This window comes from Carassius carassius, chromosome 19 (genome assembly GCF_963082965.1).
Source record: "Carassius carassius chromosome 19, fCarCar2.1, whole genome shotgun sequence".
NCBI lineage: Eukaryota > Metazoa > Chordata > Actinopteri > Cypriniformes > Cyprinidae > Carassius > Carassius carassius.
In genome coordinates this window covers 27,601,114-27,621,286 of record NC_081773.1, presented here as the reverse complement: position 1 = coordinate 27,621,286, position 20,173 = coordinate 27,601,114, and the positions used below count along the sequence as shown (strand labels likewise).

General features: G+C 39.3%; 1 protein-coding gene across 1 annotated transcript in view; it reads right to left on the bottom strand.

Annotated features, from left to right (window-relative positions):
• Window positions 1-20,173, bottom strand: part of LOC132095502 (anion exchange protein 3) — a 131,103-nt gene that overhangs the window by 45,883 nt on the left and 65,047 nt on the right. Inside the window, exons 3-5 of the mRNA XM_059500557.1 lie at window positions 14,538-14,694; window positions 4,714-4,961; window positions 4,339-4,514 (exon numbers count right to left, since the gene is read on the bottom strand). Coding sequence (XP_059356540.1) covers window positions 4,339-4,514; window positions 4,714-4,961; window positions 14,538-14,694 — 581 coding nt within the window. The remainder of the gene's footprint in view (window positions 1-4,338; window positions 4,515-4,713; window positions 4,962-14,537; window positions 14,695-20,173) is intronic.

The following is a 20,173-nucleotide window of genomic DNA, read 5'->3' as shown; positions in this document are numbered from 1 at the left end:
TTGAAGACAGGGAGGGCAATATTATTACAGATCAACAGGGTATTAATAATCAGTTTAAATCTTTTTATGAGGCTTTATATACTTCGGAGGTGAATGACACTGACAGGATAGAAGAGTTTTTCAGCAACATAGAGTTGCCATCATTTAATGATTCAGACAGATCCACTTTAGAAGGCAACATAACAGCTCTTGAGATTGACAGTGCAATTAAGAAATTAAAATCTGGGAAAGCGCCAGGCCCCGACGGCTACCCGGCTGAGTTTTATAAGAAGTTTTCTGCCAAGTTAACGCCTCTGTTGAGTAAGGTATTTGAAGAGGCCCTCGTTTCAAATTCTCTCCCTCCAACCATGACACAAGCCACCATATCAGTCCTTCTTAAAAAGGATAAAGACCCACTTAAATGTGAATCCTACCGCCCGATCAGTTTACTTTGCTGCGATTATAAGATCCTGGCTAAGGTGCTAGCAGCTAGAGTAGAGCCAATTATGAGCAAAATAATTCATCCAGATCAGACTGGTTTTATTTCTGGCAGGCAGTTATCTAGCAATCTCCGCCGCTTATTTAACGTGATTTATTCACCCAAGGTTAACACTAACCCAGAGGTTTTAATATCCTTAGATGCTCATAAGGCATTTGATAGAATTGAATATGCTTACTTATTAACAACACTTAGGAGGTTTGGCTTTGGCCCTGTGTTCTGTTCATGGATTAAAATTCTATATACCAGCCCTCAAGCATTTATTCGAACGAATAGTATAATATCCAAATGCTTTCCGCTTTTTAGGGGGACAAGACAGGGGTGCCCGCTGTCTCCTCTGCTTTTTGATGCTGCTATTGAACCCCTTGCTATTATGCTTAGGAATGCAGCCGGTTTGGCTGGTATTCATAGAGAGGGACTTGTTCACAAACTTATGCTTTATGCAGATGATCTCCTCCTCTTTCTGTCCAATCCGCATTCCTCTATACCGATTGCTCTTACAATTATTTCCGATTTTGGAAATGTTTCGGGATATAAAATTAATTTGGCAAAGAGTCTCCTTTTTCCCATTAATGAAAGAGCGCATCAAATGGCATTCCAATCTTTTCCATTTTCAGTAAGCCTCGACAGATTTCTTTATTTAGGTGTGAATGTAACTCGCAGTTATAAGGATTTATTCAACAGTAATTTTAAAACAGCATTTGATAAGGCCAAGCGCGATTTAGTACGGTGGTCAACTCTTCCCTTATCTTTGGCGGGGAGGATCAATTCCATTAAAATGACAATTTTACCAAGGTTTTTGTTTTTATTTCAGACAGTGCCAGTCTTTATACCCAAATCATTTTTCAAGGATTTGAGCAGTTGTATTTCTACTTTTATTTGGGATAAAAAAATTCCCCGCATAAGGAAAGAATATCTGGAAAGGAAGAAGGAGGATGGTGGATTGGCAATGCCGAACTTCTTGCATTATTATTGGGCAGCTAACCTTCATAAACTGACATTTTGGCTCTCTGACATGTTGGGGGAGGAAGCCCCAGTTTGGTTGCTCATGGAACAGCACGCGTGTAACCCAGTATCACTATGCTCTCTGCTCTGTTCTCCAATTCCCTTGAGCAAAAGCTTTTTTACGAATAACCCAATTATTCGCGGATCACTTAGAATATGGTCACAATTCAGACTTCAGTTCAACAGCAAACAAGCATTGCCCTCAGCTCCCATCCTGTCGAACCATATGTTTCCTCTGTCCCTCATAGATTCTGCATTTCAGCGCTGGTCTAGAAATGGAGTCAAGCGTGTTAAGGACCTCTTTAAAGACGACATGTTTATTTCATTCCACCAATTAAGAACAGATTTTGAGATCCCTCAATCCAACTTCTTTAGGTATCTACAGGTCCGTAGTTTCGTCAAAAAACATTTTTCTCCTTCTTTGAACAAGCCAGAGGGTGGCTGGATTGATGAGCTCTTAAATATGGACTCCTCTCTTAAGGGTATGGTGTCTATCATATATGAGAACATCCAAAGATTCGCTTCCCCATCTCTTGATCATATAAAGAGGCAGTGGGAGGAGGAGCTGGGTACAGAAATATCTGATTTGGCTTGGCAACGGGCAATAGAATTGGTGCATTCATCCTCGGTATGCATTAGACATGGGCTTTTGCAATTTAAGGTACTTAAGGTACACAGGCTCCATCTTTCTAGGAGCAAGCTGGCTAAAATGTATCCAGGGCAGTAACGTGCGGTGAAATCTTGTCATGGGTAGGCTGTGACCTATCAATGTGTGGAATATATGTTCATATATTCATTCAGTTAATTTAGCAACCAAAGTTCATTTTAGGCATCATCAGATCGCTGCCTGCATTCAGCAAAGTCAGTCATGTGAGGCTAATGCACAATCAAATATAATAATCAAATTAAGGGACACATCTATCTTATGACTTATACAACAAACAAATGTTTTGTGCGGGACACAGAGAAGGAGGCGGCGCGGCAGCCTAGTCACTCCATCAAAATGCGCAAACGCGCACAGACAGCCACGGCGCACACACACACACACTTTTGGTCTGGTGACGGCGCACCAGGCTACAGTCAGAAAACATTGCGTCAGCAGTACAGCTTTAAAGTACAAAAACAGCTTATTCGCTCCTACAAACTGCTAGGCGCACACACCGACACGCAAGTATACTAGATGCTAGTATTCGGGAAGCGCGCAGATTGAGTGAGAGCGAGTAGATCACGTGACATGAAGCAAACTCGGTCTCTGCCTCAATGTTGATAATTCAAGACAGCATGAGAACTGACTGCGCATGCGCAAATCTACATAAACTACGTTCTATGGACCAAAGAGGCACCGCTCACCTCTGCCTCAATGGCCATGGCTTTTGAATTTCCTGCATGAAACAACGGTTTTTAGGAGCAAACAATGGCAAAATGAGTATATTATGTGTATTCCTGAAAATTTTTGTTACAAAAAATAATATTTGGAATAAAATTAATGCAATTAATAATGTGGTGAATTAATAAAGCTCTTGGAATTAATAAATGTAATGTCAACATTTCCTTTGGTGAGGCACTGCCTACCCTGCCTACCCTGACCGCACGTCCCTGATCCAGGGTCAGACGCAACATGCCCCAGATGTAATCTGGAACCAGCAGACCTGAGTCACATGTTCTGGGAATGCCCCAGATTAACAAAATTCTGGGCTGACATTTTCAGAACGTTTTCATTTATTTGTAACAAAGATCTTGATCCCAATCCTCTGACTTCCATCTTTGTGGTAGTGCCCGGAAGAATTGCAGCTAACAACCAATCAGATAGAGCTCATAGCTTTTTCCACATTATTGGCTAGACGCCTGATTCTTCTCAACTGGAAAAAGGCATTGCCACCATCTTACAAACGCTGGGTTACTGAGGTGATGTTGTGTCTTAAACTTGAGCATCTTAAATACACTATCCGAGGTACCTCTGCAAAGTTTTATGGGGTCTGGCAGCCCTTTTTATCTTATTTGAATCTTCATTGGCCAGTATAGTATAATCAGTACTATGTGTTCAAATATTTGTATAATAAATAAAGCCCGAACCCGACCAAAAAAATAAAAAATAAAAAATAAAAAAAACCTCTAAACCACTGCACATCATGTTGGTGCATTTGCATTCAGTTAATATCAGAAACGCAGACAAATATACAGTCACGGGACCCATAATTCAAAGCAACAGTCCTGCAAAAAATAATCAAAAGTTAAATGCTATAAATACATGTATAATGATGGTTTATTTGTACAGTACATATACATTTACCAAATGTGCCTATTGTGCCTATTTTTATATATGTTGCAAGAAGCCAGTTAGCCAGCAGAGGGCAATCAAATACAACTTTTCAGGTTCACGCTTTTCTTTTCTTTTTTCAGTGTCATGGATGAATATTTACTGAGGAATGCATTATTTCACAGGTTTCAGTTTGGAGCCAAATTACAAGAGGGGAATTAGTAGGACTGATAGGTCTATTAGTAAAAATAATTGACTTTAGCTATCTTTGTTGCATTAAATGCCTATGGTGACTGTTCACAAATAGGAAAAAGCATTTTTTAGATTTTATATATATATATATATATATATATATTTTTTTTTTTAAGCATGATCTAAAAACATAGGTATTAGCTTGTTTATAATTATTATATCTGCTCCAGATAGAAGAAATATGATTGCAAGTAAAATATCTTTTCAATATCTCCACAAAATAACGATATGATGGTGAGTAAATACTGATGGAATTATAATGTATTCTTCAATCAACCAATTTAACATGTATAAGTGTTTTTAGCTCTTTATGGTTTAGATCCATACTTAATTATTAGTCAAATACCTGTTGGAAACCTCCTCCTCCTCTCCTCCATCCGGTCGTTCTGGTGTTTCCTCCTGCTCCTCCGTTCCGGCGGGGTTGGGTGGGGTCTCCTCACTGCTCGGGGGTCTTTCGCTCTCCATATTGAAGCTGGTGAGAGGGAGATCGGCCGCCAGATCCTCCTCACTCCCCAAACTGAGCTGTGAGATCACAACACCTGTCAGCACCTCTCCATTACACCATCCCATATTTCTTATTTCACACTTGAAATGGAAGGGATACATCATGGGATACAATATACCATGCAGCAGTAAGTCATTCAGGGAAATCAGTACTAAAAAGTCACATATACATAATGCATTCTGCAAAATGAGTAATATGGTAAACACTTCAAGTTACCTGTGGCAGCTCTTCAGATGGTTCAGTAGGCGTGGCTGCTTGGCACTGTCCCTCAGTCTCAGACTCCGCCCCCTCCTCATCCACTTCATGAATAGTGGGCGTGACATCTGATGGGGGCATGGAAGTCTTCTTTTTTTTCCTCTTTTTCTTTCGCCGGCGGTCCATACTGAGCACCCTCTTGCGGAAACGCTGCGGGGGGAGATGGGTGGACAGGGGGTGGTGGGTGTGGTGAAACGTATGCCGGTGATCTATGAGTAAACACAGAGACATAGAGATTAAAATCCTGTTCACTTAACCAACTACAACTATAGCAATAAAACCTATAAAGTTTTAATAATCAGTCATTAGAATAGGGAAGTCCTCTTTTTTCTGGCTGATGAATGATAAAAACATTGACAGCCAATCAGAATCCACATAAAGGATGACTGCGGACTAATTTGAGAATAATAGCTATGTATGAAATCGTATAGCTGCCTGGGACAATGGTCAATTATACAATTTAGCACCATTATACAAACATATCTGATGCAGAATGGGCACCATTGATCAGACCATCAATAAGAACCAGGTATTCCAGAGAGCTGTGTAATAATAAGCAATGATAAAGTCTTTTAAAAGGTCACAGATAATGAGGCTGCCATAGAAACATCCCCTCTAGTGCTAGCATTAGTTAGTTTTTCTCACTCAAACATCTCTGTTGTCAGATATCTCCTATTTCACAGGCTTAAGTCTTGCTGGTTGTTTTCAAAATGTGCATAAAATAAACAAGCACTACATTGATGAATAAATATGAAGACTTTTCAATATTAACACACTTTATATACTACCGTTTAACAGTTGAAGTTTGCAATGAAAAAATAAATGAATACTTTTATTCAGTAAGGATGCAAATGATCAGAAGTAACAGTAATGACTATTATTTTTACAGTAAAGTGAAAATAAAGATTTTTTTTCAAATAAATGCAATCCTTTTGAACTTTCTATTTAGCAAATAATCCTAAAAAAAAGTTTTCAACATTACAAATAATAAGAAGCGGTCCATGCATATTAGACTGATTTCTAAAGCATCATGTGACACTGGAGTAATGATGCTGAAAATTCAGGTTTGTATCACAGAAATTAATAAAATTTTAAAACATATTAAAACAGAAAATAGTTATTTCAAATTGTAACAATATTTCAAATTTGTTCTGCATTTTTGATCAAATAAATGCAGCCTGGATGTACATAAATGACTTATTTTAAAACCATCAAAAAAAGTTTAATGGTGGTGTAAAAGTACATCTGTTTGTTGACCAAAACACAATTCCATTGTGTACAATTCTGACCACAAAAATAATGCTAATAATAAAAATGAATATGAGAACTGATTGGAATTTAAAAATGGGGAATTTACACATAAAACTGGAAAACCGAGGGTGTAGGGTTGAAAAGTATGACTGATTTGCTAAAAGATCACAAAGACAACCTTTTTTTCTTTTGGAATAACACTGATGAACTATGCACAAAAAGATGGGGAATGTGAAGTAAAGCAAATATAACAGAGTTTGTCTAAGTCTGTGAATTTCATGCTGACTGTATGAGTAGTTCTAGCAACAGAGACGTTAATGTGTGATTTGTCCTGCAGCTGCCTCTCGGCTCCGCTGTGAATGAATCACAGGCTAGTTTACACCTCCCACTACTGTCGCCACATGTAGATGGAAATGTGGGCCTTGATTTATCAGTGTCCGAAGAGCGACTGGCACTGACGCAGCCCCACAGGAGGCCAGGGAATGTGAGAGAGCCATTTAAAGTTTTGTCTGTACTTCTGAGGCACCTTCTGAAGAATTCAAATCTAAACATGGAATTTTCTAGCAACCTGATGCTTTGAAAACATTTAAAGCTCAATAGCTTTTAACAAGGTATGTTCTGAAATGACTGCATCTTTGACCTAATTTACACATTTATTAACATTCGTCTCCAGGAATCCAGTCACAAGCAGTCAGCACTAAATGCAGCTCCAAATACTTATGTGCAAAAATATTTCATGCATTTTGTCGAAACTGAACAGGACTCTAAGAGTGCGAACTGCCATGTGACGAACAGTTTTGGCTCAACTATGCTCAGATTCAAAGAAAATGGAGCGTGAAAATTGATATGAGATCAATACAAATTAGATCAAAATACTCTGAGGCCATTTTACATCGGTTACAGCGTTGGCACAGCTACTGCGTGTTTTCATGGCAGAACAGATTAGATCAATCCAGATTTGAAGGAAGTCAGAAATGCACTGATTACATTTAAATTATGAATGCTAATGTGTCCTATACCACCCACTGTACAGGTCAACAATCAGTTATTTTAAAACAAGTTCTAAACTATGCCATATTCATGAGTGAAAAACTACCATCTTAAAGGAAAAGGGACCAGCAAAATACTTGTAATGTTGGTGGTAAAGTGTTATTTTAGTATTATATATTATAATACTAAAATAACACTTAAATAAATCACAAAAATAAAAAAATTTTTACCTTAAACTTTTACACCAGTTTTAATTTCAGTAATCTTAATACGTTAACCTAAACTTATCTATTTCAGTTAGTTGCCTTTTCTGACCATTATAATTACAATGACTGAATGATTGAAAATTGAGTGTACATATTTGATCCTGAACCACAAAACCAGTCATAAGTAACACAGGTGTATTCGTAGCAATAGCCAAAAATACACTTTATGGGTCAAAATTTACGATTTTTCTTTTTTGCCAAAAATCATTAGGATATTAAAGGGAACCTATTATGCAAAATAAAATTTTGCATGGTGTTTGGACATAAATGGGTGTTGGCAGTGTGTGTACACAACCACCCTATAATGATGGCGCCCTATAGGAGTGGCGCCGATACAGGATGGCTGCCTCCGTGACGTGCTCTGCAGTTGTTTTTGTGTTTTTGTTAGTTTGTCCTGTCTTTAGTTATATTCCTGCAATCAGTTTCACCAGGGACGAATTGCTGGATATTCGGCAACACACATCTCCCGATATTTCACCGGTTTTCGACTATTCTGATGTTTTGCTGGACATTCTTGTCGGCGGAGCGGCTGCCCTGATCACACGCTTCAAGAGGACGCGCAGGCGGGGAAAGCGAGCGGGAGCGCTCGTGAGACTCAGAAAACGCGGATTTCGAACGCCGTTGCCTAGCATCCATCTGGCAAATCTCCGCTCTCTACCCAACAAAACGGACGAACTGCTTCTGCTCTCTCGGACAAATAAAGATTTCTCCCACTCTGCTGCTCTGTGTTTCACGGAAACTTGGCTGAATGACACCATACCGGACAGCGCGCTCCATCTGCCGGACTTTCAGCTGTTTAGAGCGGATCGCGATGCAGAATCAACGGGGAAATCGCGCGGCGGCGGGACATGCTTTTACATCAATGAACGGTGGTGTACAGATGTAACTGTGTTAAAGAAGACGTGCTGCTCAAATCTCGAAACGCTCTTCATTAACTGCAAGCCGTTCTATTCGCCGCGGGAGTTTCATTCGTTCATTCTGGTTAGTGTTTACATCCCTCCTCAAGCGCACGTGAGCTCAGCTTTACAGAAACTCGCTGAGCAGATCACAGAGACAGAACAACAACACCCAGACTCTGTTTTAATCATTCTTGGGGACTTTAATAAAGCCAATCTCTCCCGTGAACTGCCAAAATACAGACAGCATGTTACTTGTCCCACAAGAGACAGTAATATATTGGATCACTGTTACACAACAATAAAGGATGCATTTCACTCTGTTCCACGAGCAGCTTTGGGACGTTCTGATCACCTTCTGGTTCATCTTATACCGACCTACAGGCAGAAACTAAAATCAACTAAACCTGTATTAAGGACTGTAAAAAGATGGACTAATGAAGCAGAGCAGGATTTACAATCTTGTTTTGACCTCACTGATTGGAGTGTTTTTGAAGCTGCTGCCACCGATCTGGACGAACTCACAGAGACCGTAACATCATATATCAGTTTCTGTGAGGATATGTGTATTCCTACCAAGACTCAACTAAATTACAACAATGACAAACCGTGGTTCACTGCAAAACTCAGACAGCTCCGTCAGGCCAAAGAAGATGCTTACGTGAAGGGGGACAATGTCTTGTATAAACAGGCTAAATACACACTGGAAAAGGAGATCAAAGTGGCAAAGAGGAATTATTCTGAAAAAATAAGGACTCAGTTCACTTCAAACGACTCCGCATCAGTGTGGAAAAGCCTAAAGAAGATCCCAATTACAAGACACCACCCCCCAGCACTGTGGAAAATCAACGACTGGCAGACGATCTGAACGAGTTTTACTGCAGGTTTGAAAGAACACCCATCACCTGCCCTGAACACCTCTCCACACAACCGTTCACACCAATAACAACTCCTGCAACCAACCCTGAATGCCTCTCCAAACAAACGTTCACACCATTCACAGCTTCTGCAACCAACCCTGAATGCCTCTCCACACAACCATTCACACCATTAACAGCTCCTGCAACCCATCCTGATCACCTCTCCAATCAACCGCTCTCACCATTCACAACTCCTGCAACCAACCCTGAATGCCTCTCCAAACAACTGTTCACACCACTCACAACTCCTGCAACCCACCCTGAACACCTCTCCAATCAAGCGCTCTCACCATTCACACCTCCTGCATCCCCCCTCTCCCCCACACCTGCAATACAGATCAGCGAGGATGCGGTGTGCCAGGTCTTCAGGAAGCAGAAAAGGAAAAAAGCACCAGGCCCAGATTGTGTTACACCAGCCTGTCTGAAATCCTGTGCTGACCAGCTGGCCCCCATCTTCACAAAGATCTTCAACAGATCGCTGGAGCTGTGCGAAGTCCCTTCATGCTTCAAACGCTCCACCATCATCCCCATCCCAAAGAAATCCAAAATTACAGGACTAAATAACTACAGGCCTGTGGCTCTAACGTCTGTAGTCATGAAGTCATTTGAAAAACTGGTGCTGGCCCACCTGAAGGACATCACTGGACCCTTGCTGGATCCTCTTCAGTTTGCCTACAGAGCAAACAGGTCTGTGGACGATGCAGTAAACATCGGACTGCATTATGTTCTGCAACACCTAGACAGACCGGGGACCTATGTGAGGATCCTGTTTGTGGACTTCAGCTCTGCCTTCAACACGATCATCCCAAACCTCCTCCTGCCCAAACTAACTCAGCTCTCCGTGCCCACCTCCGTCTGTCAGTGGATCAACAGCTTCCTGACAGACAGGCAGCAGCTAGTGAGGCTGGGAAAATACACATCCAGCACCCGTACAATCAGCACCGGAGCTCCCCAGGGCTGTGTTCTCTCCCCACTGCTCTTCTCCCTGTACACTAATGACTGCACATCTAAGGACCCCTCTGTCAAGCTCCTGAAGTTTGCAGATGACACCACACTCATCGGCCTCATTCAGGACGGTGACGAGTCTGCTTACAGGCAGGAGGTTAAAGAGCTGGCTGTCTGGTGCAGTCTCAACAACCTGGAGCTTAACACGCTCAAAACAGTGGAGATGATCGTGGACTTCAGGAGAAACCCCCCTGCACTCCCCCCACTCACCATCATGAACAGCACTGTGACTGCAGTGGAGTCATTCAGGTTCCTGGGCACCACTATCTCTCAGGACCTGAAGTGGGACATTCACATTGACTCCATTGTGAAAAAGGCCCAGCAGAGGTTGTACTTCCTTCGCCAGCTGAGGAAGTTTAACCTGCCACAGGATCTGCTGAAACAGTTCTACTCCACCATCATCGAATCCATCCTCTGCACTTCAGTAACTGTCTGGTTCAGCTCAGCTTCTAAATCGGACCTCAGAAGACTACAGAGGGTAGTCCGGACTGCTGAGCGAATTATCGGTACAACCCTCCCATCTATTCAAGAACTGTACTTATCCAGAGTGAGCAAAAGGGCTGTTAAAATCACTCTGGACCCCTCACATCCAGCACACTCCCTCTTTGAACTGTTGCCATCTGGTCAACGCTACAGAGCACTGAGCACCAGAACGACCAGACACAGGAACAGTTTCTTCCCTCAGGCAATCCATCTTATGAACAGCTGATAATAACTGTGGGACACACTACACTATTTATATTTATATACACTACACTTTTTATCCAACACACATACTTAGCGTACACGTAAATCTTTTGCACATAATATACATGTACATACATGGAACACACTATACTACTTATATTTATATTTATATACACATACACTTATTTATCCAAACACACATACTTAGCGTACAGTTACAATTTTTCCACATAATATACATGTACATACATAAATGCTCTTTTTAATATACCTGCCATACATTGTCAATTTGTATATTGTCAATCCTTACCCACCTATTTGTATTTTTTTGTATTTTTTATTCCTTATTGTGTTTTTTGTTCTGTCGCTGTTATGTTGCACTGCGGAGCTCTGTCACGAAAACAAATTCCTCGTATGTGTGAACATACCTGGCAATAAAGCTCATTCTGATTCTGATTCTGATGATAAAAATCCACCCACTCCTTTTTTTATTCCCATAAATCATGACGTCACATTAGACACAGGCCCTGGTCACGAATGTTGACAGACTGCTGTTTTAACATAGAACTGCCCTGAATTGTACACAGTTCGCCATTGCTGCACTGACAAGGATGTCTCCCAACCGTTTTAGGTGTTCTGGAGCTGGATGTATGAATCCACATAGCTCTCTCCATTTACTCCCAAAATCTGAGCCGCTGAAGACGAGGTGGATTTATTTTGTTTTAGAAAAAAATGCTCCCTCAGCTCTACCAGAATTCGTTTATGTCTGTGCGAATCATTTTTCACAGGACTGCTTTGTGAATGAGGGTCAGTATAAAGCAGGTTGTGCACAAAAGTTGCTCCTGAAGGTTCAGCTACACCTCCAGAAGAACTATCATGCATTAGTTTTCCAAATTGCCTTTTCTGAAAGAGCTTCCAGGCACTCTGTAAGGCTAATGTTGCTAAAGCTACCATTGTCTGTCTGTTTTCACCGATGCTGCCTTCACGTGCTATCAAAATGATGGTAAATAGGAATGGGGGAGTTAAATTTGCATATGAAAGCAATGTGAAGTCAACCACTGGAATTAGTCTAGCTCATAATCACAATTGGGGCTTATAAAGTTTGTACGGCAGTGAGTTATTTTTAATAACGTCTGTTAATTCATAAAGGGATTTTTTTATGCACAGTACAATCAGATGACTGACTTTTAAACCAAGTGCATTTTCTGTGAAAATAACAGGCTTGTACTAATAGTGGAGTGTTTATTTGAAAGGCTAGCAAAGGTATTAACTGAGCTTGAGCTCTTGAAGCCCCACCCTCTTCATTTGCATTTAAAGGGAAAGCCGAAAAACAGCACACTTTGGCTCATACCATAAAAGTGGCAATTTTAACAAGCCATAAAAAATTATATGTAAGGTATTTTGAGCTAAAACTTCTCATACTTGGGGAAGTCGTGGCCTAATGGTTAGAGAGTCGGACTCCCAATCGAAAGGTTGTGAGTTCGAGTCCCGGGCCGGCAGGAATTGTGGGTGGGGGGAGTGCATGTACAGTTCTCTCTCCACCTTCAATACCATGACTTAGGTGCCCTTGAGCAAGGCACCGAACCCCAAACTGCTCCCCGGGCGCCGCAGCATAAATGGCTGCCCACTGCTCCGGGTGTGTGCTCACAGTGTGTGTGTGTGTTCACTGCTCTGTGTGTGTGCATTTCGGATGGGTTAAATGCAGAGCACAAATTCTGAGTATGGGTCACCATACTTGGCTGAATGTCACTTCACTTTACTTTGGGGAGATCAGAGACTTATTTTTTGGTTAGTAATACGCTAAGAACTTAATTTAGACCAGCGGTTCTCAATTGCAGTCCTCGCGCCCCACTGCTCTGCACATTTTGTACGTTTCTCTTAGCGATTCAGACGTTTGTTCTATTCGAACGTAAAGTGCCCTGCGAAGTGGCATTGAAGTGTGCGAGACGTTGAATTTAAATTGTATTTATTTACAGAGGTATATGATGTCACAGTTGTCCGTGTGTAAAGACGCTGCGCAGCACAAATCAGTGAATGAATGTCCCGAAGTGAGGTAAACTTCAACAGATTTCCCCTGCTCAGGGAGTAGGGAGCAATGAACAATGGGAACACAGTTCATGCACGCAATTCACTTCTAACGAGCTGATTATCTGAATCAGGTGTGATAACAAAGAGAGACATGCAATATATTCAGAGCAGTGGGGCGCGAGGACTGGAATTGAGAACCGCTGGTTTAGACAACTTTAAAGGCGATTTTCTTAGTGTGTATTTAGAATGTTTTGCAGCCTCAGATTCCAGATTTTCAAATAGTTGTATCCAGTGTTAGTCATCTTACTTGAAAAAAGTAATTAGTTACAGTTACAAATTACTTCTCCCAAAATGTAATTGAGTTAGTACCTCAGTTACCACATTGTAAAAGTAATTAGTCAGTAAAGTAACTGTGATGTTATGTTTTATGTTCTATAACGCTATTACGTCCCATAACATCTTTAATATATAAGATGTTTATATTAACTGATTGAAGAATAAAAACACTATAAGTATTTTAGAAAATGTTTTATTTATTTGAACTCAATAGATTGCAGCCTGCCATATGATGTGCATAGAAATGAAAACATATAAAAAATAAATAATGAAAATAAAATTCAAGTGCAAAATTAAGACAAACAAATTTAAACTTGGGTAAAATAAACAGAACACTATCCAACTCTTATGGTGCGTTCACACCAGATGCAAATAGAGCATCTGGCGCGAGTGATTTCAATGTTAAGTCAATGCAAAGACGCGAATAGACAACCTCCGAAAATCAGCAAAACACATTTTTAAATAGATGCTGTATTTATAAATAAACCGCATATTTGAGTTTAAAACAGCTACATTCTCGCATGAAATACTTTTAAAACTACATTTCAATTATCCGAATTAAAATGGTGGTTGAAAATGCTGCGTGAACTCAACTGGCAGAAGCACCCCCATGACGCGAATTTGCGTCTGTTGTGAAGTTAATTTCACGCGCTAATGAAGCTTATGAACTCAAAATGTTCAAGCGCCCAACTACACGCGATTACCCCTATTTATTCGCGCACGTCGCGTCTGATGTGAAACACATAATTAAATATTCAGTACAGTAACATGTTAGCATGTGTTGATGTGAGGTGGTGGTACATAAGATTTGAGTTGCTTGAGGCAGACGTGGATAAAGTATTTTTTCCTGGGCATAGCGCGCATGTTACAGAAACAATCTTGCCTTTAATTTCCGGTACTTCCAGTCCGAGAACGCCATTATCGCTGATGCCATCTTGTGTTTAGAGGTTTAGAGCGTGCAGTGAGACAGCGTGAGCAGGGCACCGCCCACCCAGCCAATCATCATCGGATTTGCAACGGTGTCATGCAGCTGATTTGTAGCCACTAGCCAAAGCATGACACCTCGCACGTTATTCAACCAAATTGTAGTAACGCGACACTTTACATTCTCAGTAAAGATAACGGCGTTGCAACGAGGGAAAAGTAATTAATTAGATTACTCCGTAACTGAAAATTAAACTCCGTTAGTAATGGCGTTATACTTAAACGCCATTACTCCCAACACTGGTTGTATCTCAGAAAAATATTGTCCTTTCCTAACGAACCATACATATATGAAAGCATATTTATTCTGCTTTCGGATGATGCATAAATCTCAGTTGAAAAATAAAATTTACCCTTATGACTGGTTTTGTGGTCCAGGGTCACATAGAATTGTGATGAGTTACACATCAGACAGTACTTACACTCAAAGTCTTTCTCATTGTAGCTGCGGCCCATTTTGTCTGCTCCATTGATGGCAGACTCAGTGATGATGTCCCCAAACCTCTCCACAGACAAGGCCTTCTCCCATTCCTCATCTTCTTGTCCTGCTGTGGAGCCCTTCTCTTCTTCCGACAAAACCTGCAGACGAGATCATTAGAAACCACACAGTAAGTGCCAGACAGATGTTCCACGTGCTATAACACATTTGAGGAAGTAAGGGAAATAAACTTAAGGCCAAATTATTTCTTCTGGCATGCTCTGGAAAGTTTGAGCAGTTACAGCCAGATGTTTCATGTTCTCTCAGCTTGAACCACAACCACACATCCATTAGCGCTTACCCAGTGTGCCGCAGTTGTGGATGGGTTATCAACCATGTGTCATTATTTGGAGCCCACTGAAGAACAGGGCATTATGGTGACTAAGAAGCATCATGGAGATTCTAGGTGGGGGTTTTTTTCCATTACGTCATGTTAACTTGGCCCCTTCCTACAACACCTTGACCCCTTGTGCCTTGTCAGATTTGGTGACCCTGTTGTTTGCCATCAGAGAAATACGCTTTCTAGAATATAAACTGAAGACGTTCAGACATCACCAGAGAGAATTTTGATAAAAAATAAAAGACATTCTGTGTTAAAAAGTGAGGGGTAACAGGCACCAGACCAAATTGCTTTCTAAAATATAGAAAAAAGAAGTTTAGACATCACTACGGTTAATTTAGGGGTATTATACAGACACTGGCTTGAAAATATTGTTATATAATAATATTATTATTATATTACTACTAATAATAATGCTAATATTAATAAGAATAAATATTCATTCATTCATTCAAATATGCATATTAGTAATAATCTACATTACTAATGTACATTAATAAGAATATTGTTATTAAGTTCATAAAAATAAAAAGAATACAATTATTCATTCATTAATTTTGTCTTTTAGCAAAGGTCAGTGACATGAAGTGCCTAACCTTTATAACTTTTTTCTTTTTATTTCTAATTTATTTTTGCAACCATGATACATTAACCATGAATTTCTAAACAGATGCATATTTATTAAATATGATTATAATCATAATCAAAATTATTTTAAATTAGACATTAATACTAATAAATGAATACTATTATATACTATTATATACTTTTTAATAAAATATTAATACTAATCTTTTACTGCTGCTGCTGCTACTACTAATACTAATGGAAGTCACCTAACATTTGGCTGGTGAGCAGCAGGCTTTGAAGAGTGAGGGTGGGATAAAGCATGCAGATGGGCTACAAGGCTTGCAGATCAGTTAGAGTAAATGTCAGTATGTCAGCAGTAAGCCAACAGCAGCCCTGCAGCACCCCCATCAACAACCACAACTGCATTCAACAGCACTTCTGTCATGTCAAACGAGCAACAAGATGCAAAACAGCCAACTGAACACAGCAAGCATAAAAGCCTAAAAATCATTTACCCTGAGCAACATATTCTAATGCCATATTGGCAATCGTCAGGCATCTGCATAATTAACCAGAGCAGTTGGGGCAAATTCAGCAAAACTGTAAAGAGATGGACGAACGATGCACTAATTAAAGAAAACATAGTCTTTTTTGTTGATTGTGTCCCTCGGCTTTGCGTAAATTAATGAGGACAACATTTCATTAAACTCTCGGTGTCTGCACGCTGTGTGCCGTTCTTTTATCACCACAGAAGTGCTGACTTTGATGAAGACACTGACCTATGAAGTCAAATGATAAATGGCTTGCTCTCACAATAACAGGAGACTTGGAAATGAGCCAATGTGGGAAACAGACAGAGAGGATGCTGGGAAAGGCCACTCTGCTATATCACACCATTTCTGCTCTTTCATGTCCACTTTTCCAACCTCTCAAATGTCTTTTGAGCAGAGCTTGGTTGAGAATCTCTTTCTGTCTGTGTGTGTCACAAAACCAGTCAAAACATCTACAAATATATTTATGGTAAGCCTAATGTTTTTGCACCAAAATTAATAGGAAGAAATTAAAAATTATGTTTTGATATAATAGTGGGACCATTACATTTTTTAGAAGGCAAATGCAAAAATAAAACATTATTTCAAATGTAAAATGTATTTATACATCATCACAGTACTTGTGTTGCCTTTGCTATGTGCTGTTAAAAAAATAAAGGAATTATAGTATTTTTACTGTCATGCTATAAAAAACTATACTGTGTGTCATTCACACAGAATATATTTTATTCAGGAATGGTTTTAAAAAACACAGAATGTCAACTTCGCCAAATCGCCATTACTATGAACAAAAGCTTGCAACACTTGCCACGCCTCCGGTGTCTTCTGATTGGTTCATACCATTTACATAACTCAAAGACATCTGGATGCATTACAGTAATGATCAATTGGTGGGGGAAATGTGTCATAAAATGAATCTCCCAATGCAAAAAACTTAATGATCTTAACACTGTGGATTTAGATATATGCACCTTATTTTTCCTGTAAGAGCGGGCTACGTGGCCATTCATAAATTTTATGTGCAAGGCTTCTGGTCTCATCTGATTCCAGGTAATTTTAGCTAACAAACTAAAACAACAACAAACTAGTGTGTCTTACCATATTATATTAATTATCTTAATTATGAACACAGTGGTTTGTAGTTTTAACATTTGCTGCACTGTTATTCTTCTTTGTGTTTTCATGTAGCCGCTAATGAACTGGAAGTCTTACACATTCACATAAAAAAACTACTATATTAAAAAATAAATTGTATTATATATGTACAATATAAGTATAAACTTTAATGTTTTTATGAGCAGCTGTGTAACATTATTCCTGTTCTCTACCTCTCTGTTTGGTCATTCATTCTTTGTTTCTCTCAAATAATTGCCCCTTCTTAATTACCATAATGTAACAAAAGAGCAAAACAAACAAACAATGAGGGGCTTTTTAGAATATTACTTTTTGAACAGCATTTCCCACCATTTCTGTACTCATTGAAATCGAGGGGCCCAAACAGCATTTGCTCTTGTAGATCTCTAATTGTGCAAATGAGCGAGACTGAGTGCAAGTGCTCCTAATAAAGGTTACGGATTGCAGCTCTCTTTATTTCAACCGTGAGGTGAACACAATGACAATGGGAATTCAGTGAAGGCTGACAAATGTGTTTGCCTGCTGCAAGCAAAGCACTCTGGGTAAACGGTAGATAGAGTTACATACGTCACAGGTGGCTGCCTGCTCTGGTGAGAAGGCGTCACGGTGCCAACATTTCAGTGATAGGAGATAGAGGGCAGAATCGGTAAACATCCTCAAGTCAGGATTCGAACTTGGGACGCCCATAGCGCTGCATGCTACCCAGGCGCCAACTCTTCGTAGTTTAAGACTGAAGACAATAACAGACCAACACATCCATATTCAGGTTTCATTTTATTTCACAAATGCATCCATGAGTGATTTTTCCTCACTCTGTAAATTAGCTTCGTTCTCATTTTGTGATTGTGTATCCTGTTGGATAAGAAAATATATACATAGCGGTGACAAAATATTGTAGAAATACCTCTTAAGCAACATAATTGTGAACTTGACAAATCTATATAATTAAATTTATATCTATATGCTAGATTTAGTGACATACAGCCAAGTATGTATGCTAAGTATACAGCCACCTGTCTCTCAAATGGACCATTGACACACTATCTACAATCATAATTAGGAGTGTCAATGGTTCAATTGAGAGATAGGTGGCAGTAATGCACTTATAAGTCTGCAATCCTCCATAATGCAAGAAGAAAGATAAACATCTAATTTTCATTTTTGGGTGAATTATCCCTTTAAGGAAGCAACCTTATCAGTTGCGTACAGGATGCGATGACAATGTAACGGTCATTGCATTTTAATGTTTTTGTTAGCCTATGCAAATGAAGCCACTAGATGCAGTGCTGCAATTACAAATATTGCGGGAAAAGAGAACATCAATCCAGAGAAGATCTTGTTTACGTCAAAACTGAAACCAAGCCATTCACACAGAATGCATATTTTAAACATTTTCTAGAGGGACATATATCACCGTTGCACTCGTGTCTCGCACAAAAGAGTTGCATGTTTAGAAAGCCATGTAAAATTAGTGCGAGTTCTACTTTGAAAAAACAGACTTTATTGCTGATTTTTTTTCCCATCCCCACTGTTTTTATTTATATTTCAGTAAAAAAAAAAATAGATTTAGTTTTTCAGCCATTTTGACAGCCCAAAAATATGAACGCCACACAAGGGATAATAACTGACTAATTACTACATTAATTCAATCACTACATTCTGTTTGACATGATTGAAATTACTCACTATTATGGATTTATGAATACAATTTTTAACAAATGACTAATAGCAAAGAAAGAAAATCATGCTCCGTGAACTAGCTTAATTTCTTTGTGGTTGTATATAAACCTGAGAGAGCATTAAGTTCATTCAATACAGTATCAATATTAGTTCCTACTCTTGAAACAATAGTGCAGAAAACTTAAATGACACTACACTCCTCCACGGTGGATTCCTCCTGTAGGCCTGGAATTTGCTGAAGGAAATTGATCATTTCTCCTCAGACTTGAATTTCTTTTCAGGGATAAAGTATTTATTTCCTTCAAGAGGAAGAAAACTACATGTAATGTGATGTAACAATTCAGGTAAATCTTAAAAAGAATTTTTATTTGTCATTTTATTTCCCCTAGTCTAATTGGAAATAGTTGTCTCCAGAAAAAAAAAAAAACACCTGAAGCAAATCATTAAGTCATTTACCAGCAATCTTAGGAAGGTCTCCTGTCACCTCTGTGCTTGACTGCTGCATTTTGTGTTCTGAAATGGATACGCAAAAAAATAATTTCATCATCATCTTAACCTTAACCCACATGCACAGTCTCATCAAGTCTTTCTGATGCAAGCAGGAGTAATTAAAAACCTTAAGGCTAGAGAAAAGAAAGCAGTATTTTCTGATTTATGAAGAGATGAAAATCTGTAAAATCCCTTGACAAATGTCAACAAATTATCATTTTGAATATGGCTTTGAATAATGTTTGGTTCTGAAAATGTATTCAGTTAGTACACATTTAATTAGATTTTTTTTTCTTGTAATACAAAACAATTGTCTTGTACTGATTAATCAACTAGGAAAGTAAAATATATATTATTTAGTTAGTATTCCTGTAGTGCCTGATCTTAAAATTACAAATTTGAGCATTTGCTAATCAACACAAAACTACAATTATGAATGTTTAACAACGAAACGTTGTTGCCAGTGATTGTGTATTAGATGATAATACTGCTGCTACTCACCCAAACTGCTTACTTCTGTATCTTCTGACAAAGCTATCTTTGCTTTCATTTAGACTCATTACATTCCTCTACCTAATGTCAACTTTGTTGCAGCGTTGCTCCTAGAATGAGGAAGGTGTAAAAACAGCTACAAACTGGTACGTGACTTCATTTTCCACATAGTATTCATAATAGATTCAGACATGGTTACAGCAGTAACATCATTTGCAACCATATTGTGCTGTTGCTGATATTAAGCCCATGACAAAGAAGTAAGTCCCAAGAATACCCTTTCAATACTACAGCCACAAAGAGCACAATAGAACCAGGAGCCGA